General features: G+C 65.1%; 3 protein-coding genes across 8 annotated transcripts; 2 read left to right on the forward strand and 1 right to left on the reverse strand.

Annotated features, from left to right (window-relative positions):
• Positions 1–84: 84 nt before the first annotated feature.
• On the forward strand, positions 85–4,076 carry MFSD3 (major facilitator superfamily domain containing 3). Of its 3 annotated transcripts, none has more exons than XM_074387306.1 (5): positions 85–2,311; positions 2,619–2,766; positions 2,857–2,981; positions 3,057–3,166; positions 3,921–4,076. In XM_074387306.1, the coding sequence occupies exons 1-5, from the start codon at positions 1,630–1,632 to the stop codon at positions 3,954–3,956; spliced, it is 1,101 nt and encodes a 366-aa protein (XP_074243407.1). In that variant the 5' UTR covers positions 85–1,629; the 3' UTR covers positions 3,957–4,076. The 3 variants fall into 3 exon arrangements, with proteins under 3 accessions (XP_074243407.1, XP_039320668.1, XP_010328249.2); XM_010329947.3 differs by lacking the exon at positions 3,921–4,076 and adding an exon at positions 3,243–3,461 and having other exon boundaries at positions 90–2,311; XM_039464734.2 differs by lacking the exon at positions 3,921–4,076 and having other exon boundaries at positions 87–2,311; positions 3,057–3,461.
• On the reverse strand, positions 3,701–10,250 carry RECQL4 (RecQ like helicase 4). 4 transcript variants are annotated; one of them, XM_039464739.2, is made up of 21 exons: positions 10,080–10,250; positions 9,981–10,014; positions 9,789–9,889; positions 9,424–9,564; positions 8,363–9,139; positions 8,144–8,270; positions 7,656–7,823; positions 7,481–7,573; positions 7,267–7,403; positions 6,786–6,869; positions 6,533–6,706; positions 6,273–6,452; positions 6,000–6,141; positions 5,646–5,908; positions 5,248–5,536; positions 5,043–5,172; positions 4,796–4,965; positions 4,543–4,723; positions 4,306–4,468; positions 4,064–4,172; positions 3,701–3,966 (listed from the first exon to the last, which is right to left on the reverse strand). In XM_039464739.2, exons 1-21 carry the CDS (start codon positions 10,161–10,163, stop codon positions 3,842–3,844), a joined length of 3,672 nt encoding a protein of 1,223 aa, XP_039320673.1. In that variant the 5' UTR covers positions 10,164–10,250; the 3' UTR covers positions 3,701–3,841. The 4 variants fall into 4 exon arrangements, with proteins under 4 accessions (XP_039320673.1, XP_039320670.1, XP_074243404.1 ...); XM_039464736.2 differs by having other exon boundaries at positions 5,043–5,536; XM_074387303.1 differs by lacking the exons at positions 3,701–3,966; positions 4,064–4,172 and having other exon boundaries at positions 4,391–4,463; positions 5,043–5,536.
• Positions 10,251–12,103: 1,853 nt separating this feature from the next.
• LRRC14 (leucine rich repeat containing 14) lies at positions 12,104–14,135 on the forward strand. Its single transcript, XM_039464745.2, has 3 exons — positions 12,104–12,432; positions 12,626–13,210; positions 13,299–14,135. Exons 1-3 carry the CDS (start codon positions 12,104–12,106, stop codon positions 13,864–13,866), a joined length of 1,482 nt encoding a protein of 493 aa, XP_039320679.1. The 3' UTR covers positions 13,867–14,135.
• The last annotated feature ends 221 nt before the right edge of the window (positions 14,136–14,356 follow it).

Here is a 14,356-nt window from a genome sequence, read left to right on the forward strand (position 1 = left end):
GGGTGGAGTAGGAGGCAGAGGGAGAGGACACTGCCAGGGTAGGGGCTGGGGCTGGAGGAGGCAGGGGCAGGGCCGGGCGGCGGTGGGGAGTGCTGTGTCCTGGCCTGGGGAGCATGGCCGAACACCTACCATGTGCAGACGCTGCGGGGGAGGTCACTCACCCTGCACTGACGGTCTTTTGAGGTAAGTATGATAGTCCCCATTTGATAGATGAGAACACCTGGGCCCTATGAATCTGCTGAGCTGTTAAGAAACCCCCTCAGAGGCCGCAGCAGCTGGAAAAGTGCATTGGGTTCAGTGCCCTCACGTCACCCAAGGACGGGGCTGGCTTTAGAGACTCACAGACTTGAAGATAGGACTGGCCAAGGGCCATTGTTGTTCATTCTGGAGATGGTTTTTACCACAGGCCACACTTCACAGCCTCATGTGGGCCTTGGGAGCCCCAGAGGGCACAGCTCTGGGCAGGGAACAGGCAGGTGGGCCCCTCCCTCTGCAGGGCGGGCTCGTGTCAGGCAGGGCGCTCCTAGTCCTGTTATCAGACACTGAAGGGCGACACGGGCAGTGGCTGGCCGTGTCCTGGGCTGACCTTTCACGCTGCCCTCCTGCCTTCCATGCCTCTGTGACCGCCTTAGAGAGGGGCTGAAGCCACAGACACAGCAAGGTGGGGGTCTGGTTTCAGAAGTAACGAGTGGAAGCCGGTGGAACCCTTAAGCGGACGCCTTCGTGCGGGCGGCTGGAAAAGGGAGGCTGGGCCCTGCAGCAGCCAGACTCCAGGTCAGACACCAGGAAGGACGCACGCCTGGCGCGGATCCGAGCTTCCCGGGAGGGATTAGGGCCGGCCGCGGTGCAGGCCGCTTCTTACGCGCGAGGCCGGCCCAGCTCTGCAGCTTCCCTCTCTGGGCCTCTCACTCGCGCAGCACCTCGGTGGGGGCGCGCACGTGGCGGGGCGGCCGCGGGCCCGAACCCGGACTGGCCACCGGGGGCGCCCGCGAGCCGACGCTCTGGCCCGCCCGACCTTCCGGCCCAGCTGGTGGCCGCCGGACTCCGGCGACGCCGAGTCCGCGCACCGTGTGACCCGTACTCCGCTTTGCGGCTCCAAGGGGCCGAGAAGCTGCTGAGAGTCCTGCCCGGCCGGCGGTGCGCGGCGCGGGCAGAGGGCCATGGGGGGCAGCGTCCCCGCCCCGTTTACCTGCAGCCGCGCAGAGCATGCCGGGAGCCCCGGGAGGCAGGGGCCCCGCCCCCTTCACCGGAGACCGCGCAGAGCATGCCGGGAGGCAGGGGCCCCGCCCCCTTCACCGGAGGCCGCGCAGAGCATGCTGGGAGCCCCGGGAGGCAGGGGCCCCGCCCCCTTCACCGGAGGCCGCGCAGAGCATGCCGGGAGCCGCCGGCTGCCAGTGTCCGGGCCGCTCGTCCCCGTTTGGTTCCGGGTTCGGTTCCGGGGTGTGGATACTCCCGAGGCGTGAGAGCACGTGTCCAGACCCCAGCCTGCCCGTCCGACGCTGACTCCGCCCGGTCCCAGAACCAAAGCCATGCCGGGGCGTAGCCCCTGACCCCACGCGGAGGGGACCTCGCCTTGCGGGACCCCACCTGGAACTCGACCTCCCGGCCTCGCCGCCGGCCCGAGCCGCCATGCGCGGGAAGCTGCTGCCGCTGGCCGGCCTCTACTTGGTGCAGGGCCTGCCCTACGGGCTCCAGTCCGGCCTCCTGCCCCTGCTGCTGCGCGCCCGCGGCTTCTCGCTGACGCGCGTGGGGCTGGCCAAGGCCCTGTACGCTCCGTGGCTGCTCAAGCTGGCGTGGGCCCCGCTGGTGGACGCGCGGGGCTCGGCGAGGGCCTGGCTGACGCGCAGCACGGCGGGCCTGGGGCTGGTGTGCGGGCTGCTGGCCGGGCTGCCCCCGCCCGGAGCCGGCCGGGCCGGGCTGCCCGCCGCCGTGGCGGGGCTGCTGCTGCTGCTGCACCTGGGAGCCGCCGTGCAGGACGTGGCCCTGGACGCGCTGGCCGTGCAGCTGCTTGAGCCGGCGGAGCTGGGGCCGGGCAGCACCGTGCAGGTGGTCGCGTACAAGCTGGGCGCCGCGCTGGCCGGGGGAGCGCTGCTGGCGCTCCTGCCCACCCTGTCGTGGACGCGGCTCTTCCTGCTCCTGGCTGCCGCCTACTGGGTGGCCGCGGCCCTGGCCTGGGCTGCACCGGCCCTGCGGCGGCTCCCACGGCCGCCCCCCTCGGAGCGGCGTCCCCACACGGTGCGCCTTCTGCGGGACGTGCTGGCCGTGCCGGGGACCGTGTGGACTGCAGGCTTCGTGCTCACCTACAAGCTGGGTGAGTGAGGCCTCGAGCCGGGTAACAGCGGAGGCGTGTCCCCGGGGGCTTGCAACCCACTGCAGGGCCACCCTCTTTCTGGGGTATGACCTGTTCGACCTGGCCCTGACATGGGGGCTCTACAGCTGGGCCTTGCGTCGTGTCCTCCCCCAGCTCTGGCCACAGCCCTGAGGGCTCTCTGGGGCTGCTCCACTTCTCCAGCACCTGCAGCTCAGGAACACTGAGGGCAGGGCAGGCCCGAGGCCCTAGTGGGGAGGAGAGGTAGCTATGGGACCCCCCCCCTTCACGGCCCACCTCCCTGCCCCAGGCGAGCAGGGTGCCAGCAGCCTGTTTCCGCTTCTCCTGTTGGACCGCGGCGTTTCTGCCCCCGAGCTGGGACTGTGGAATGGTGTGGGTGCCATGGTGTGCTCCATCGCTGGCTCCTCCCTGGGTGGGACATTGCTGGCCAAGCACTGGTGAGCCCTCCCCAGTGTGCCCCACCCACCTACTTGTATCCAATCTGCTCGGATCCCCTAAAGTACCCAATTTCCTCACCCCCACCCTAGGGAGCTGCTGCCTCTGTTGAAGTCGGTGTTGCGGCTCCGCCTCGGGGGTTTGGCCTGCCAGACTGCCTTGCTCTTCCACCTGGATGCCCTGGGTGCCAGCTTGGGTCCTGGCACAATCTTGAGAGGTGAGTGGCTGGTCTTGGGGAGGGAGGAAGAGAGGGGCCAGGAGCCTGGGGCACTGCTGACCTCTGCTCTTCCAGGGGCAGCCTTGCTGAGCCTATGTCTGCAGCACTTCTTGGGAGGCCTGGTCACCACAGCCACCTTCACTGGGATGATGCGCTGCAGCCAGCTGGCCCCCAGGGCCCTGCAGGTGAGCACAGGCAGCAGGGACACAGGGACTGCAACTGGCGGGTGTGTGAGCCTGACTCTGACCTCCACACCCTCAGGCCACACATTACAGCCTGCTGGCCACTCTGGAGCTGCTGGGGAAGCTGCTGCTGGGTGCTCTGGCTGGAGCCCTGGCCGATGGGCTAGGGCCACATCCCTGCTTCATCCTCCTGCTCATCCTCTCTGCCCTGCCCCTTGTGTATCTGGGTCTAGCACCCAGCACCTTGCTCTGAGCTGGGCGGCTGGACAGCTCAATAAAGCCACGTGCTTGTGAACCAGATGTGTCTCTGCCTGGAATATGTAACGTGCGTGTCCCCAGGCTGTGGGGGCTGCCTCATCGGACAGGAGGGCCCGTAAGACAACGTAAGCAGCTGGGTGTGGTGGCTTGTGCCTGTAATCCCAGCTGCTTTCGAGGCTGAGGTAGGAGAACTGCTTGAACCAACACCTTGGAGGCCAAGGCTGCAGTGAGCCGAGATCACACCACTGCACTCAGCCTGGGCGACAGAGCAAGACTCCATCAAAAGAAAAAGGTAAGCACTTTTAATTCTGCTTGTTGAGCCTCCTCGTCCCACACCCTGTGGCAGGTTTTGCCCAGGGCTTGTCATCGTCCTTGCCGATGACAATCCCAGCTCTGCCCCACATGCTCCACACGGTGCAGTCAGCGGCCCACCTGCAGCAGCTCTTCCGTGGCCAGGCGCACCAGGGCGTGGAAGCTCAGGTGCAGGTATTTTCTCCAGAAGCGGCGGTCCTGCCCGAACACCTGGGCCGGGTAGCAGGGACTTCCTGCGGTGGAGCCGAGACACAGTCATGAGGATCGTCCTGGCCCTGGCCGTGGCCCCCGCCCCTGGCCTGTTATCAGGTAGAGCCCCCAAGCCCTCACCGATGCCGTGGAAGATGCGGGCCACAGCCCTGCCCGAGAACTTCTCCTCTGGCCTCAGGGATAGGAGCTGGCGGATGTCACGGCGGACCTGGTCCTCCCAATCCTGGAGCTGTGCGTGGACAGGCAACTCGGGCTTCCTCTGAGCTCCTGTGGCACCGTGTCCACACAGCAAGCCCACGTGGCCCAGGGAACTTGCAGCTCTGGTTTGTCTGCACGTCCCTGCCTGGCCTCACGGCACTCACCCTGGCCTGCCCTGGCTCGGGACCGTGTGTGTCCCCCACGCCCCCGGGACCCTGTGCTTCCTCTTCCACTTCCTCAAAGTAGCGGCTGAGCAACTCCTTGAGCCTGGTGCTGCGCTCCTCATCCGGCTGCTCCAGGCAGGGCCCACAGCTGGGGAAGGCTACGCTGTGGAGGAGAGCCTGTTACAACGGGCCATGGCAGGAGTGGATGGTCCCAGGCCCTGCCCACCTCCTCCCAACCTGCGAAAGGCCTGGAAGGTTCTGTGCAGACGGGCCAAGGCCTGGTGCTCCCGGGCCTGTACACGGCCATACAGGAAGTCACAGATCTGGTCCTTCTCCTCCGCGGTCAGGTCACCTGGGCTGCGAAGGTGGAAGGCCAGCTCCCTGAACTCCACACGCACCCCTGTGCTCTGCCACATACCTGCCGGAAAGCATGTCAGAGGCAGGCAGGCAGCACCTGGGGCGGGGTGGGGAGGGGTGGGGAGCGCTGTACCTGTCTGGGGCTCATGGTCCCACTGCAGCTGGCAGAGAGCCCGCCGCACACAGGCCAGCTCCCAGCCCATGGAGTCCACCAGCTCGACCATGTCAAACTCCACCGAGCTGCTGCCTTGCCCTGGGTCCTCAGGCAGCCGCTGGGCCAAGCACACAGCCAAAGGGGGACACCTGTGCCGAAGACAAAGGAACATGTGGCCAGCAGCCCTGACTCCAACCTCACCCCTGCTCAAGGCAGGGCGTCTCACCTGTGGGCCAGGGCCTGGAGCTGGGCAGGGCCGCCAGAGCAGTGCAGATGGCAATGGCTATAGGTGGTCGCCAGCAGCTCCAGCCAGTGCTGTGGGTGCAACTCCAGGTAGCACAGCAAAGTCTCGATGGCTGGGGGCAGAGCAGGGCTCAGGGGGCGCAGGGCCAGCCCATCCACACCCCCGTGGTTTACCCTGGGTTCCTCACCCTCCTCTGGCATGTCCAGGGCCTGCACAGTCGGCTGCACTGGGAGTGCCCGTTCGTGGCCCACACAGGACCTTCTCGGTCCTGGGGCCGCTTGGCGGCCACCAAGCTGCTCCACCTCCTGAGCGGGGGACCCAGCCACAGGCGTCTCCCCACCCCCAGCCCCCTCCTGCTCTGGGGGCAGCCTGGCGCAGGTGCAGGGTGGGAATATGCGCTGCACCAGCCTCTTCACAGCCCAGAAGTCGGTGCCGGCAGCGTGCACGTGTCTGCGCAGCTCTCGTAGGTCTTCACCCTGGAGCGCAACAGTCACGAGGGTGGGACAGAGCGCCGGGGGCCTGAACGCTGGAAGGTGGGGCAGAGCGCTAGGGGGCCTGAACACTGCCGGTTGCGGGGATGCCCACCTGCGGCTGCAGGAAGAGGTGGCAGTGGGCAGGCTGCCCGTCACGCCCGGCCCGTCCCACAGCCTGCACGTAGCTCTCAAAGCTTGGGGGCAGCCCCAGATGCAACACAGCCCGCACGTCCGGCCGGTCCAGCCCCATCCCGAAGGCCACTGTGGCCACCACCACGCGCAGCTGGCCCTGCATGAAGGCCCTTTGTACTCGCTGCCGCTCCCGGCTGCACATGCCTGCGTGGTAGGCCTCGGCCATGGTTTTGGGGGCACCACCTTTAAGGAACACAAGCAGATATAGTCAGTGGGATGGGGCATATGTGCTCAAGGTGGGTCCATGGGGGCACCAGTCCTGTCCATGCCTCACCTTTAGGCCCTGGGCCCTGGGCCGGATGCAGGCAGGTTCGGAGAAGTGCAGCAACCCGCTCTGTGTCCTCCCGACGGTTGCAATAAATGATGATGGAATCCAGGTTTCGAAAGCGTCCGCCTTGCAGCAATGTCAACAGAGCCTGACAAGAAGTAGTCAGAGTGGGCATTCAGAAGTGAGAAGTGGTCAGCACGGGTACAGGAGTCGGGGAGTGATCAGTGTGCGTAGTTGGAAGCTGGGGCCCTGTGGGGTCCCCAAAGCACGCACACCCACCTGGTCTGTGTCCCTGTCCATGGACACGGAAAGGTGCAGGTTAGCGGGAACTGGGGCTGGCCCACGGAGGCCAGGCTCTTCGGCCACAGCCAGGTGCTGGGCCACGTCACGGGCTGTGCGGCGTGTGGCTGTGGCTGTGAGGCCTAGGAAGCAATGCACGCCCATGCGCTCCCGAAGCACCTGTACCAGAGGCCATGGTGGTGTGAGGCCGCCCAGCCTACCTGGTCCTAGCCGCCCACCCCACTTCACACACAGCTCACCTTACAGACACGCAGGTAGCAGGGCCGGAAGTTGTGGGACCACTGGGAGAGGCAGTGGACTTCATCGATGCAGGCAAAAGCCACTGGAGGCAGCTGCGTGGCTGGAGGAAGACCCCCGGCTCCCACCAGCGCCTCGGGGGTCAGCAGCAGCACGTGTACCTGGCCTGCCTGAACCTGAAAGCAGCAGGATCAGCGGCACAGCCCAGGTGCCCGCCCGCTGCCTCCCTCACCCCTAGGCCCATGAGGCCCCCACCTTCTTTAGGACAGACTCCCGTTGCTTCCTGGTCATGCCTGAGTGGATGCAGGCTGCCTTGAGACAGGAGGGCAGGCCAGACACCTGCAGATCCAGGAGCAAAGGCCATCAGAGGCCAGCCCGGTCCTCGCCCTTCCCCAAGTCATCCCAGAGATTCTAACCCAACAGCTGCTGCTACCTCCATCCTAAGCCCTCTGGAGAGAGGAGAACCAACCCCCGGGTCCTAGGGACAAGGGTTCAGAGCCACCTGTGGGCCCTGGCCCAAGGGATGGCTCCCTTCCCAGCACAGCTCCCGTGGGGGTGGCCGTGGTGCTGGTGGAGCTGGGCTGCCTCAACCTGCTGCCAGGACTGGGACTGCAGCCACAGACTCCTTGAAGCTCCCGGGGGAGGGAGTGGTTTGGAGACAAGCAGCAGTTGCCTTTGGGAGTCACAAGTGCTTGTCCTCAGCTGTGTATGTGTGCCCAAGACCCTGTGTGCACACCTGGTCGTCCATGAGTGACAGCAGGGGAGAGACGACCAGTGTGAGGCAGGGGCTGCGCCGGGCGTAGAGCAGCGCCGGGAGCTGGTAGCACAGGGACTTGCCGGCACCCGTGGACAGCACCAGCAGCGTGGAGATGCCTAGGTGGGGCAGGAGTTAGTGGCAAGGCTCTGCAGCCTGGCCTCAGCCCGGCCTCAGCCCTGGCAGCTGTGCGTACCAGAGAGGATCCGCATGACTGCACGCTCCTGCCCGGGGCGGAAGGCTCGGTGCCCCAGCTGCTCCAGGGCATGGAACACCTCAGCTGGCGTCTCTGCAGACACAGCTATTGATTAGCAAGATGGAATTGCCTCAAGCCCTTGGTAAAGGCTCTGGGCCAGAAGCCGACTGCTCACCTGCCACCTGCCCTGAGGGCTCTGGGGAGTAGAGTGGCGGCACGGCGGGGGCCAGGCCAGGCACCTCGGGCTCAGGCACCTCCAGTGGCTCAGGCACCTCAGGCTCAGGCACCTCGGGCTCAGGCACCAGTGGCCCAGGCCCAGCGGGGTCTGCGTCTTCCTCACTTGCTGGGGTCAGGCAGGAGAGAGTGGAGTCTGAGCTCCAGTCTGGGCTAAGACAATACTGGCAAGACAACCACTGGCCACAACCTTCCCTTCCCCCAAAGGAGGCTGGCAGCAGTGCCCTTCCTCTGGCCTACTTCTTCCAAAGCAGAAGGGGCTGACAGCCAACCTCATCCCCGCCACCCTCCTTCAGGGGAGCCAGGGTAGGGCCTGGACCAGGGGTACCTGGAAGGGCCTTCTGTTTGGGACGGAAGTGTCCCCCAAAAGAGCACCTTGCTCTCTCCAGTGTTGTCTGGACCGACCCCCGCCCAGGGCAGACATCTCACCTGGCTGGAGACACTGGGGTGCCCTGTGATCAAACTGCCCATTCAGGAAACAAGACTCCTTGACTGTGACTGTGCCATCACCACTGCCAGAACACTCCCCTTTCTTTTGCCACTTCTGCTTCCATGCCTGGGGGGGCCCACATAGGAGTGTCACTGGATGGGAGATGCCGGGGTTGAGAGAAGGGAAGGGAGCACTGTCCCAGCCTGTCGCTGTCTCACCTGCTTGCGGAGGAGCCTGCCACGGAGTGCCCGGCCCCGCACGTAGCGTTTCTGCTTCATGTTGAGCCGTACGTAATTGCCCCTGTCATGGCCAGCAAGCCTGGGGAAAATGTGCAAGGGGGCTATGCCCTCAGCCTTCTCTGCCCTGGCTTGACTGGAGGGGCTGAGTCTGTGGTACCTGGGGGTCGACCGGCTGCTGCAGGGCTGAGGGGGCTGTGCCTGGACAGGTTCCCCTGGAGAGTCTTCCTCAAGTGCTATAGCCTCAGCCGCCTCCAACGGAGGTCCAGCCTGGCTGCTTGGCTGCTGGACCTGTGTGGGGCTCCCCCAGGGCACCTCATTCCGTCTCCGCTTCTCACCTCGACTGCTGCTGGGCTGGGGGCTCCCTGCACCGATGCTGAGTTCTTGGAGGGCTGAAGCCTCTGGGCCCTGGGAGCGAGCACCAGGACCAAGGATAGCGGACTCACCCGCGGTCAGAAGTTGTGATTCCTCTGAGCCTAGGCCAGGCCTGCAGGGTTTGGGGGCCCCCAAAAAGTCTGGGACCCCACTGTGACAGCGCTGCAACCAGCCAGGATCTAGAGAGCCCAGCCGCAGGCTCAGGGAGGCCCAAAGGTGCTGGAGCCGCCCTGGCCTTGGCCAGGGCCCGGAAGACTGTGAAGACACATCACTGACTTTTTCTGCAAAGGTGGGAACAGGTCCTGTACCTGGGAGCTTTGGGGTGGGTGTCTTGGATGAGGATCTTCCTGGAGGCCAAGGTCTGTGGCCCAGGGCTGGGCCGGCCTGGAAGGGGAGGAACAGAATGGCAGCAGGAACTCAGGCCCCTAGGCTGCTGTAGACTCCGAAACCTGAGCCCGCACCTTCAATCGTAGGGCAGGCTAAGAAGCACTGGGCTAGACTAGAAAGGGAGTCAAGAGCGGAGATCCCCAGAAGCTCCCTCCCAGGAGAGTGATGCCCTGGTTGGCTTCGGAGCCTGTGCCTGTCTGTGTGGAAAGAGTGACAGAAAGGATATGGGTAGCCCTGCCACCCTGGGTCTAGCATAGACGCACTGCCTGCCCATCCGTCACCTGCAAGGTGCCTTTCAGATTGGCCTTGAGTCGCTGCCCATAGTCCCGGAACGAGCCCTGGCAGCTCCGCCCCGGGGTAGGTTGTGGACTCTGGGTCGCAGCCCGATTCAGGTGGGGCCCCCAGCAGTGTGGCTCTGACGCCTGCAGGAGACAGTAGGAGCACAAGCCGGAGACAGGCTGGTGTGCGCGCAGAGGCGCTCCCAGCCGCGCCTCCCACACCTGGAGCGAGGTCCGGACTTTCCCCACTTTGCCCAGTCCTCCTCCCAAGTTCTGTGCCCCACGGAGGGCTGGTCACGACTCCGTGGCTTCCGCCACTCCGCCAAACGGGAAAGTGGGAGGAGGTTGGGGTGGCGGGGCCTGGGTACCTCCTCGGCCGCCGCGGGGAGCGACTCCGGGCTGCGGGGCCCGCCGCCGCCACCGGACTGACGCACCGTCCGCTTCAGACTCCGGTATTCCCGGTAGAGCGCTGCGTGGGCGGGCGGGAGGCGGGGTCAGGGTGGGGGCTGGGCCCCCGCCGACCCGGCGCCGCCCCGCCCCGCCGACCCGCGCGCGCTCACCGCGGGTCTCCTCCGGCGCCGCCTTCACGTCGTCCTGTAAAAAGAAGGCGTCAGCAGCGGGCCGCGCCCCCAGCCCCTCGGTCCCTGGGCAGTCCGCACCTGGCTCGGCCGCCGCCCGTGCTGCTGCCGGAACGCGCGCTCCCACGCCTGCAGCCGCTCCCGCACGTCCCGCAGCCGCTCCATGGCGCGCCCGCCCGGCCTCGGCGCCCCCGGCGGTTCAACCAGCCTCCCGCGCTGCGGCCGACGGCCAATGCGGGCGCGCGGCGAGCCGGGGGCGGGGCCCTCGTGCCCAGGCAGCCAATCCGCCAGGCCCTGGACGAGCAGCCAATGGGAAGAGTCGACGTCATCGCGGGGCGCCGGGCGGGACGCGACGGACGATCGAGGCGGGGCCGGAGGCGGTGGCTGCGGCTGCGGGACCGGTGAGCGCGGACCGCCGAGAGGGGTTCGGAGCGGGGCGGCGCGCGTCCTTGGCCGGGCCTGGCCTAAAGGGGCGGGGCGCCGGTCGCGCGGGGCGGCCCAGCCGAGGGAGGGCGTGGCTACGCTTGGGAGCCCCGGGCCGAGGCCGGGTGCCCGGGCGGCGCCACCGCGGGCGGCGAAGGACTGGGAGTTCCCGGGCAGGTCGGAGCGGCGTCAGGCCCTGGTGGGAGACGCACCGGGCCTGGAGGAGCAGGCCCCGCCCGGGAAGTGAAAGAGCGGAGCGTCGGGCGCCTCCCGCGGCTCAAGGCCTTGAGGAGCCGGGCGGGGGCGTCTTCGCGAAACGCGGGCAGCCTGGGACCAACGCGTTCCCTGCCGCCGGCGGGAGGGGCGGAGGCGTCGCACGGAGGCTCCTGCCTCCCTCGGTGGCCAGGCTGGCTGCTCTCGTGTGCTCTCGTGACAGGTGCTCGGTTGCTCTGTCCTGTCAGAGCGAGGTATGATCGTCGAGATTTCGTCCACGGGCAGAGCGAGGCCGAGGGTTGGCGTCTGGGACTTTTCAGGAACCGGTGCCTTAAGGACTTCTTTGTATGCGGAAAAGTCGGCAGAAACAAGGGCCCTGGGACCAGAGTTTCTCCCCAGCTCCCTTCCCTGGCTGGTCACTCAGGCTGACCTTGGGCTAGGCGTAGGCCTTCATTTTCTGATCTCACAGGGGGACGGCTGCGATTTAGTTTTGAGGGTGCTGCAGTCAGCAGCAGGGCTGGCACCCGGTGTCACAGGCACCTTGTTTCTTTGGTAGTGTTTGTGTGCATCTCTGCCTCTTGGATGCTGCTTAGGCAGCTTTCTTTGCTTTGCCTGACAGTCTGTAGCCTTGCACCTTCCAAATCTCACATACTTAAGATTTGGGTCTTTCCACAGTGGCTCTCCAGGAAAGAGGGAGGTCTAGACCAGGGGTAAGGGCCACCAAAGATGAGAGTTGCTTTCTGTCAGGGGTCTCCGTGCTTGGTGACACGCTGGACAATAGTAGTATTTTGGGGATCTTAGATTGAAGGCTTGGATTTCATAGGCCACATCATCTGGACTCGGTGTTCCCTGGGTCTCAGTCTTTTCAGCCTGCCCTGTTGCTTACGAACCTATGTGTGTGCTTCCAGTTGTTCTTTGTTGTGTTTTGTGGAGTCCAGGGGTAACCCTGCAGACCCTCTGTAGACCCTCTGTGAGGAGGGGAGGGAAGGGATGTGACTGACCCCTTGGAGTGTCCAATCAACACTAATGCTGACAAAGATTGGTGGGGAGTGGTCTGGGCTTTATTCAGGTTTCAAAGAAGGCTTTGCAAAGCAGCTTTGTAATTTGGGAGGCCCGAAGTACCCATGGGGGGGTCCTGCAAGGCAGCAGTCATCTGTCAGAAGCACACCCAAGCAAGTGAGTTGTCAAAGACGCCACGTTGCTTGATGCTTGGTTTTCTTGAAGAGGTCCTGTGCTTCTGGAGGGCTGGGGCTGAGCTGTGTCCTTGTTTGCTAGTCCACTGCACCCAGCCCAGAGCTAGGCATCTAATAGGTGCTTTCCAATAGGTGGTTCTCTGCTAACTGCTGACTTTGTTCCAGGCACTATGCTGGGCTTTCCTACCAACTGTGTGTGGCTTGGTAGTGGCCTAGGGTCTCTCCTCCCTGCTGAAGTCCCTCTCCTGCAGGTGGCTGCCTGCCTGGCCCAGCGCCATGCACACGCTTGTGTTCTTGAGCACGCGGCAGGTGCTGCAGTGCCAGCCAGCTGCCTGCCAGGCCCTGCCCCTACTGCCACGCGAACTCTTCCCCCTGCTGTTCAAGGTGGCCTTCATGGACAAGAAGACGGTAGTACTGCGCGAGCTGGTGCACACGTGGCCCTTCCCGCTGCTCAGTTTCCAGCAGCTGCTACAGGAGTGTGCCCACTGCAGCCGTGCCCTCCTGCAGGAGCGGCCTAGCACTGAGAGCATGCAGGCCGTGATCCTGGGGCTGACTGCCCGGCTCCACACCCCAGAGCCTGGGGCCAGCACACAGCCCCTCTGCAGGTATGGACTTACCTGAAGGGTCGTCAGGCCAGGGGTATGTAAGTGGGCCACTGTAGGAGGGTCTAGGTTTGGGTCGTAAAGTTAGCAAGAGCTCACGCAGGAGCAGGCACGTCGCTCCTGTCCCATGGTAGCTGGGAGGGGGTATGTATGGGCCCTGCCCTTGACCCCTTCCTCAGACCGTTCCTACTCCCAGGAAGCATGCGCTGCGGGTGCTGGACATGACAGGCCTCTTGGATGATGGTGTGGAACAGGACCCTGGCACCATGAGCATGTGGGACTGTACTGCTGCCGTCGCCCGCACATGCATCGCCCAGCAGCAGGGTGGGGCCACGGAGCCGGGCCCGGCCCCTGTCCCAGTGGAGGTGCGTGTGGACCTTCGGGTAAACCGGGCGTCCTATGCGTTCCTGCGCGAGGCGCTCCGAAGCAGCGTGGGCAGCCCGCTGCGGCTCTGCTGCCGGGACCTGCGAGCCGAGGACCTGCCGATGCGCAACACCGTGGCGCTGCTGCAGCTTCTGGATGCGGGCTGCCTGCGTCGCGTGGACCTGCGCTTCAACAACCTGGGCCTGCGTGGCCTGTCTGTGATCATCCCACACGTGGCCCGCTTCCAGCACCTCGCCAGCCTGAGGCTCCACTACGTGCATGGGGACTCAAGGCAGCCCTCCGTGGATGGCGAGGACAACTTCCGCTACTTCCTAGCCCAGATGGGCCGCTTTACCTGTCTGCGAGAGCTCAGCATGGGCTCCTCACTCCTTTCTGGGAGGCTGGACCAGCTGCTCAGGTGAGCGGGCCCCACCACTGCCCTGCCCCTCCCTTCAGTAGGCACCCTCCCCACCTCTGCCTGTCTGTGACCTCTGTGTCCCCTGTAGCACCCTGCAGAGTCCCCTGGAGAGCTTGGAGTTGGCCTTCTGTGCTCTGCTGCCTGAGGACCTGCGCTTCTTGGCACGGAGCCCCCATGCTGCTCACCTCAAGAAGTTGGACCTGAGTGGCAACGACCTGTCTGGCAGCCAGCTGGCACCCTTCCAGGGTCTGCTGCAGGCATCAGCGGCCACACTGCTACACCTGGAGCTGACTGAGTGCCAGCTCGCAGATACCCAGCTGTTGGCCACACTACCCATTCTTACTCGATGCGCCAGTCTCCGCTACCTTGGCCTCTATGGCAACCCACTGTCCATGGCCGGCCTCAAGGAGCTGCTGCGGGACTCAGCAGTGCAGGCTGAGCTGCGTACTGTGGTGCACCCCTTCCCTGTGGACTGCTATGAGGGCTTGCCCTGGCCGCCACCTGCCTCTGTCCTGCTGGAGGCCTCCATTAATGAGGAGAAGTTTGCCCGTGTAGAGGCAGAGTTGCACCAACTGCTTCTAGCCTCGGGCCGTGCCCATGTGCTCTGGACTACGGACATCTACGGGCGACTGGCTGCGGACTACTTCAGCCTATGATGAAGTAGCTCTGGGTGAGACACAGGCCGTTCTGCAGTCTCCTTGAGTAGGCAGGTCCCTTCTGGGACCCCGCCCTGGAGGCCTGTCACAAAAGCACTTGTTTCTGGTTTCCTGCTGGGTCCACCTTGCTTCTGGGCACACGTTGAGTCCCCCCTGCTTTCTGCGGTGCCCCATGCGATTTGCCCTGCACTTGCTCCATAATTGGCTGATTGTCTGTGGGCCCGAGGGTTGGGTGTCAGGGCTGCATCACCCTGCTCAGTTTGGCTGCCCTCTGGAGTCCTGATCCTTTGTGCAAATGCTTTGGGATCCCTGTTGTGGGTTGAGAGAGATGATGGTCTCTCGGGGCCTTTCCCATCCCCTTATGGAGAGCTCAGTGTTCTGGGGTTGAAGTTGGAAAGGGGCCTGCTTCAGGGAGGCTGGGGTCCCCAGGCACTCAGGCCTCTTATGTGTTCCCTGCCCTGCCACCCAGCCACCCCATTGGGATGGCCTT

This window comes from Saimiri boliviensis, chromosome 15 (assembly GCF_048565385.1).
Source record: "Saimiri boliviensis isolate mSaiBol1 chromosome 15, mSaiBol1.pri, whole genome shotgun sequence".
Lineage (NCBI taxonomy): Eukaryota > Metazoa > Chordata > Mammalia > Primates > Cebidae > Saimiri > Saimiri boliviensis.

Bases quoted from the DNA above. Each gene is read 5' to 3' on its own strand.
- RECQL4 (XM_039464736.2), bottom strand. From the start codon at position 10,163: ATGGAGCGGCTGCGGGACGTGCGGGAGCGGCTGCAGGCGTGGGAGCGC. The intron at 7,574-7,655 runs GTGAGCAGTCGG...CTGTGTCTGCAG, and splicing joins GCCCTCAGGGCAGGTGGCAG to AGACGCCAGCTGAGGTGTTC. The intron at 4,173-4,305 runs GTGAGTGCCGTG...GTCCACGCACAG, and splicing joins CCGAGCCAGGGCAGGCCAGG to CTCCAGGATTGGGAGGACCA.
- LRRC14 (XM_039464745.2), top strand. From the start codon at position 12,104: ATGCACACGCTTGTGTTCTTGAGCACGCGGCAGGTGCTGCAGTGCCAG. The intron at 12,433-12,625 runs GTATGGACTTAC...TCCTACTCCCAG, and splicing joins AGCACACAGCCCCTCTGCAG to GAAGCATGCGCTGCGGGTGC. The intron at 13,211-13,298 runs GTGAGCGGGCCC...TGTCCCCTGTAG, and splicing joins AGGCTGGACCAGCTGCTCAG to CACCCTGCAGAGTCCCCTGG.
- MFSD3 (XM_039464734.2), top strand. From the start codon at position 1,630: ATGCGCGGGAAGCTGCTGCCGCTGGCCGGCCTCTACTTGGTGCAGGGC. The intron at 2,312-2,618 runs GTGAGTGAGGCC...TCCCTGCCCCAG, and splicing joins CGTGCTCACCTACAAGCTGG to GCGAGCAGGGTGCCAGCAGC. The intron at 2,982-3,056 runs GTGAGTGGCTGG...CTGCTCTTCCAG, and splicing joins TCCTGGCACAATCTTGAGAG to GGGCAGCCTTGCTGAGCCTA.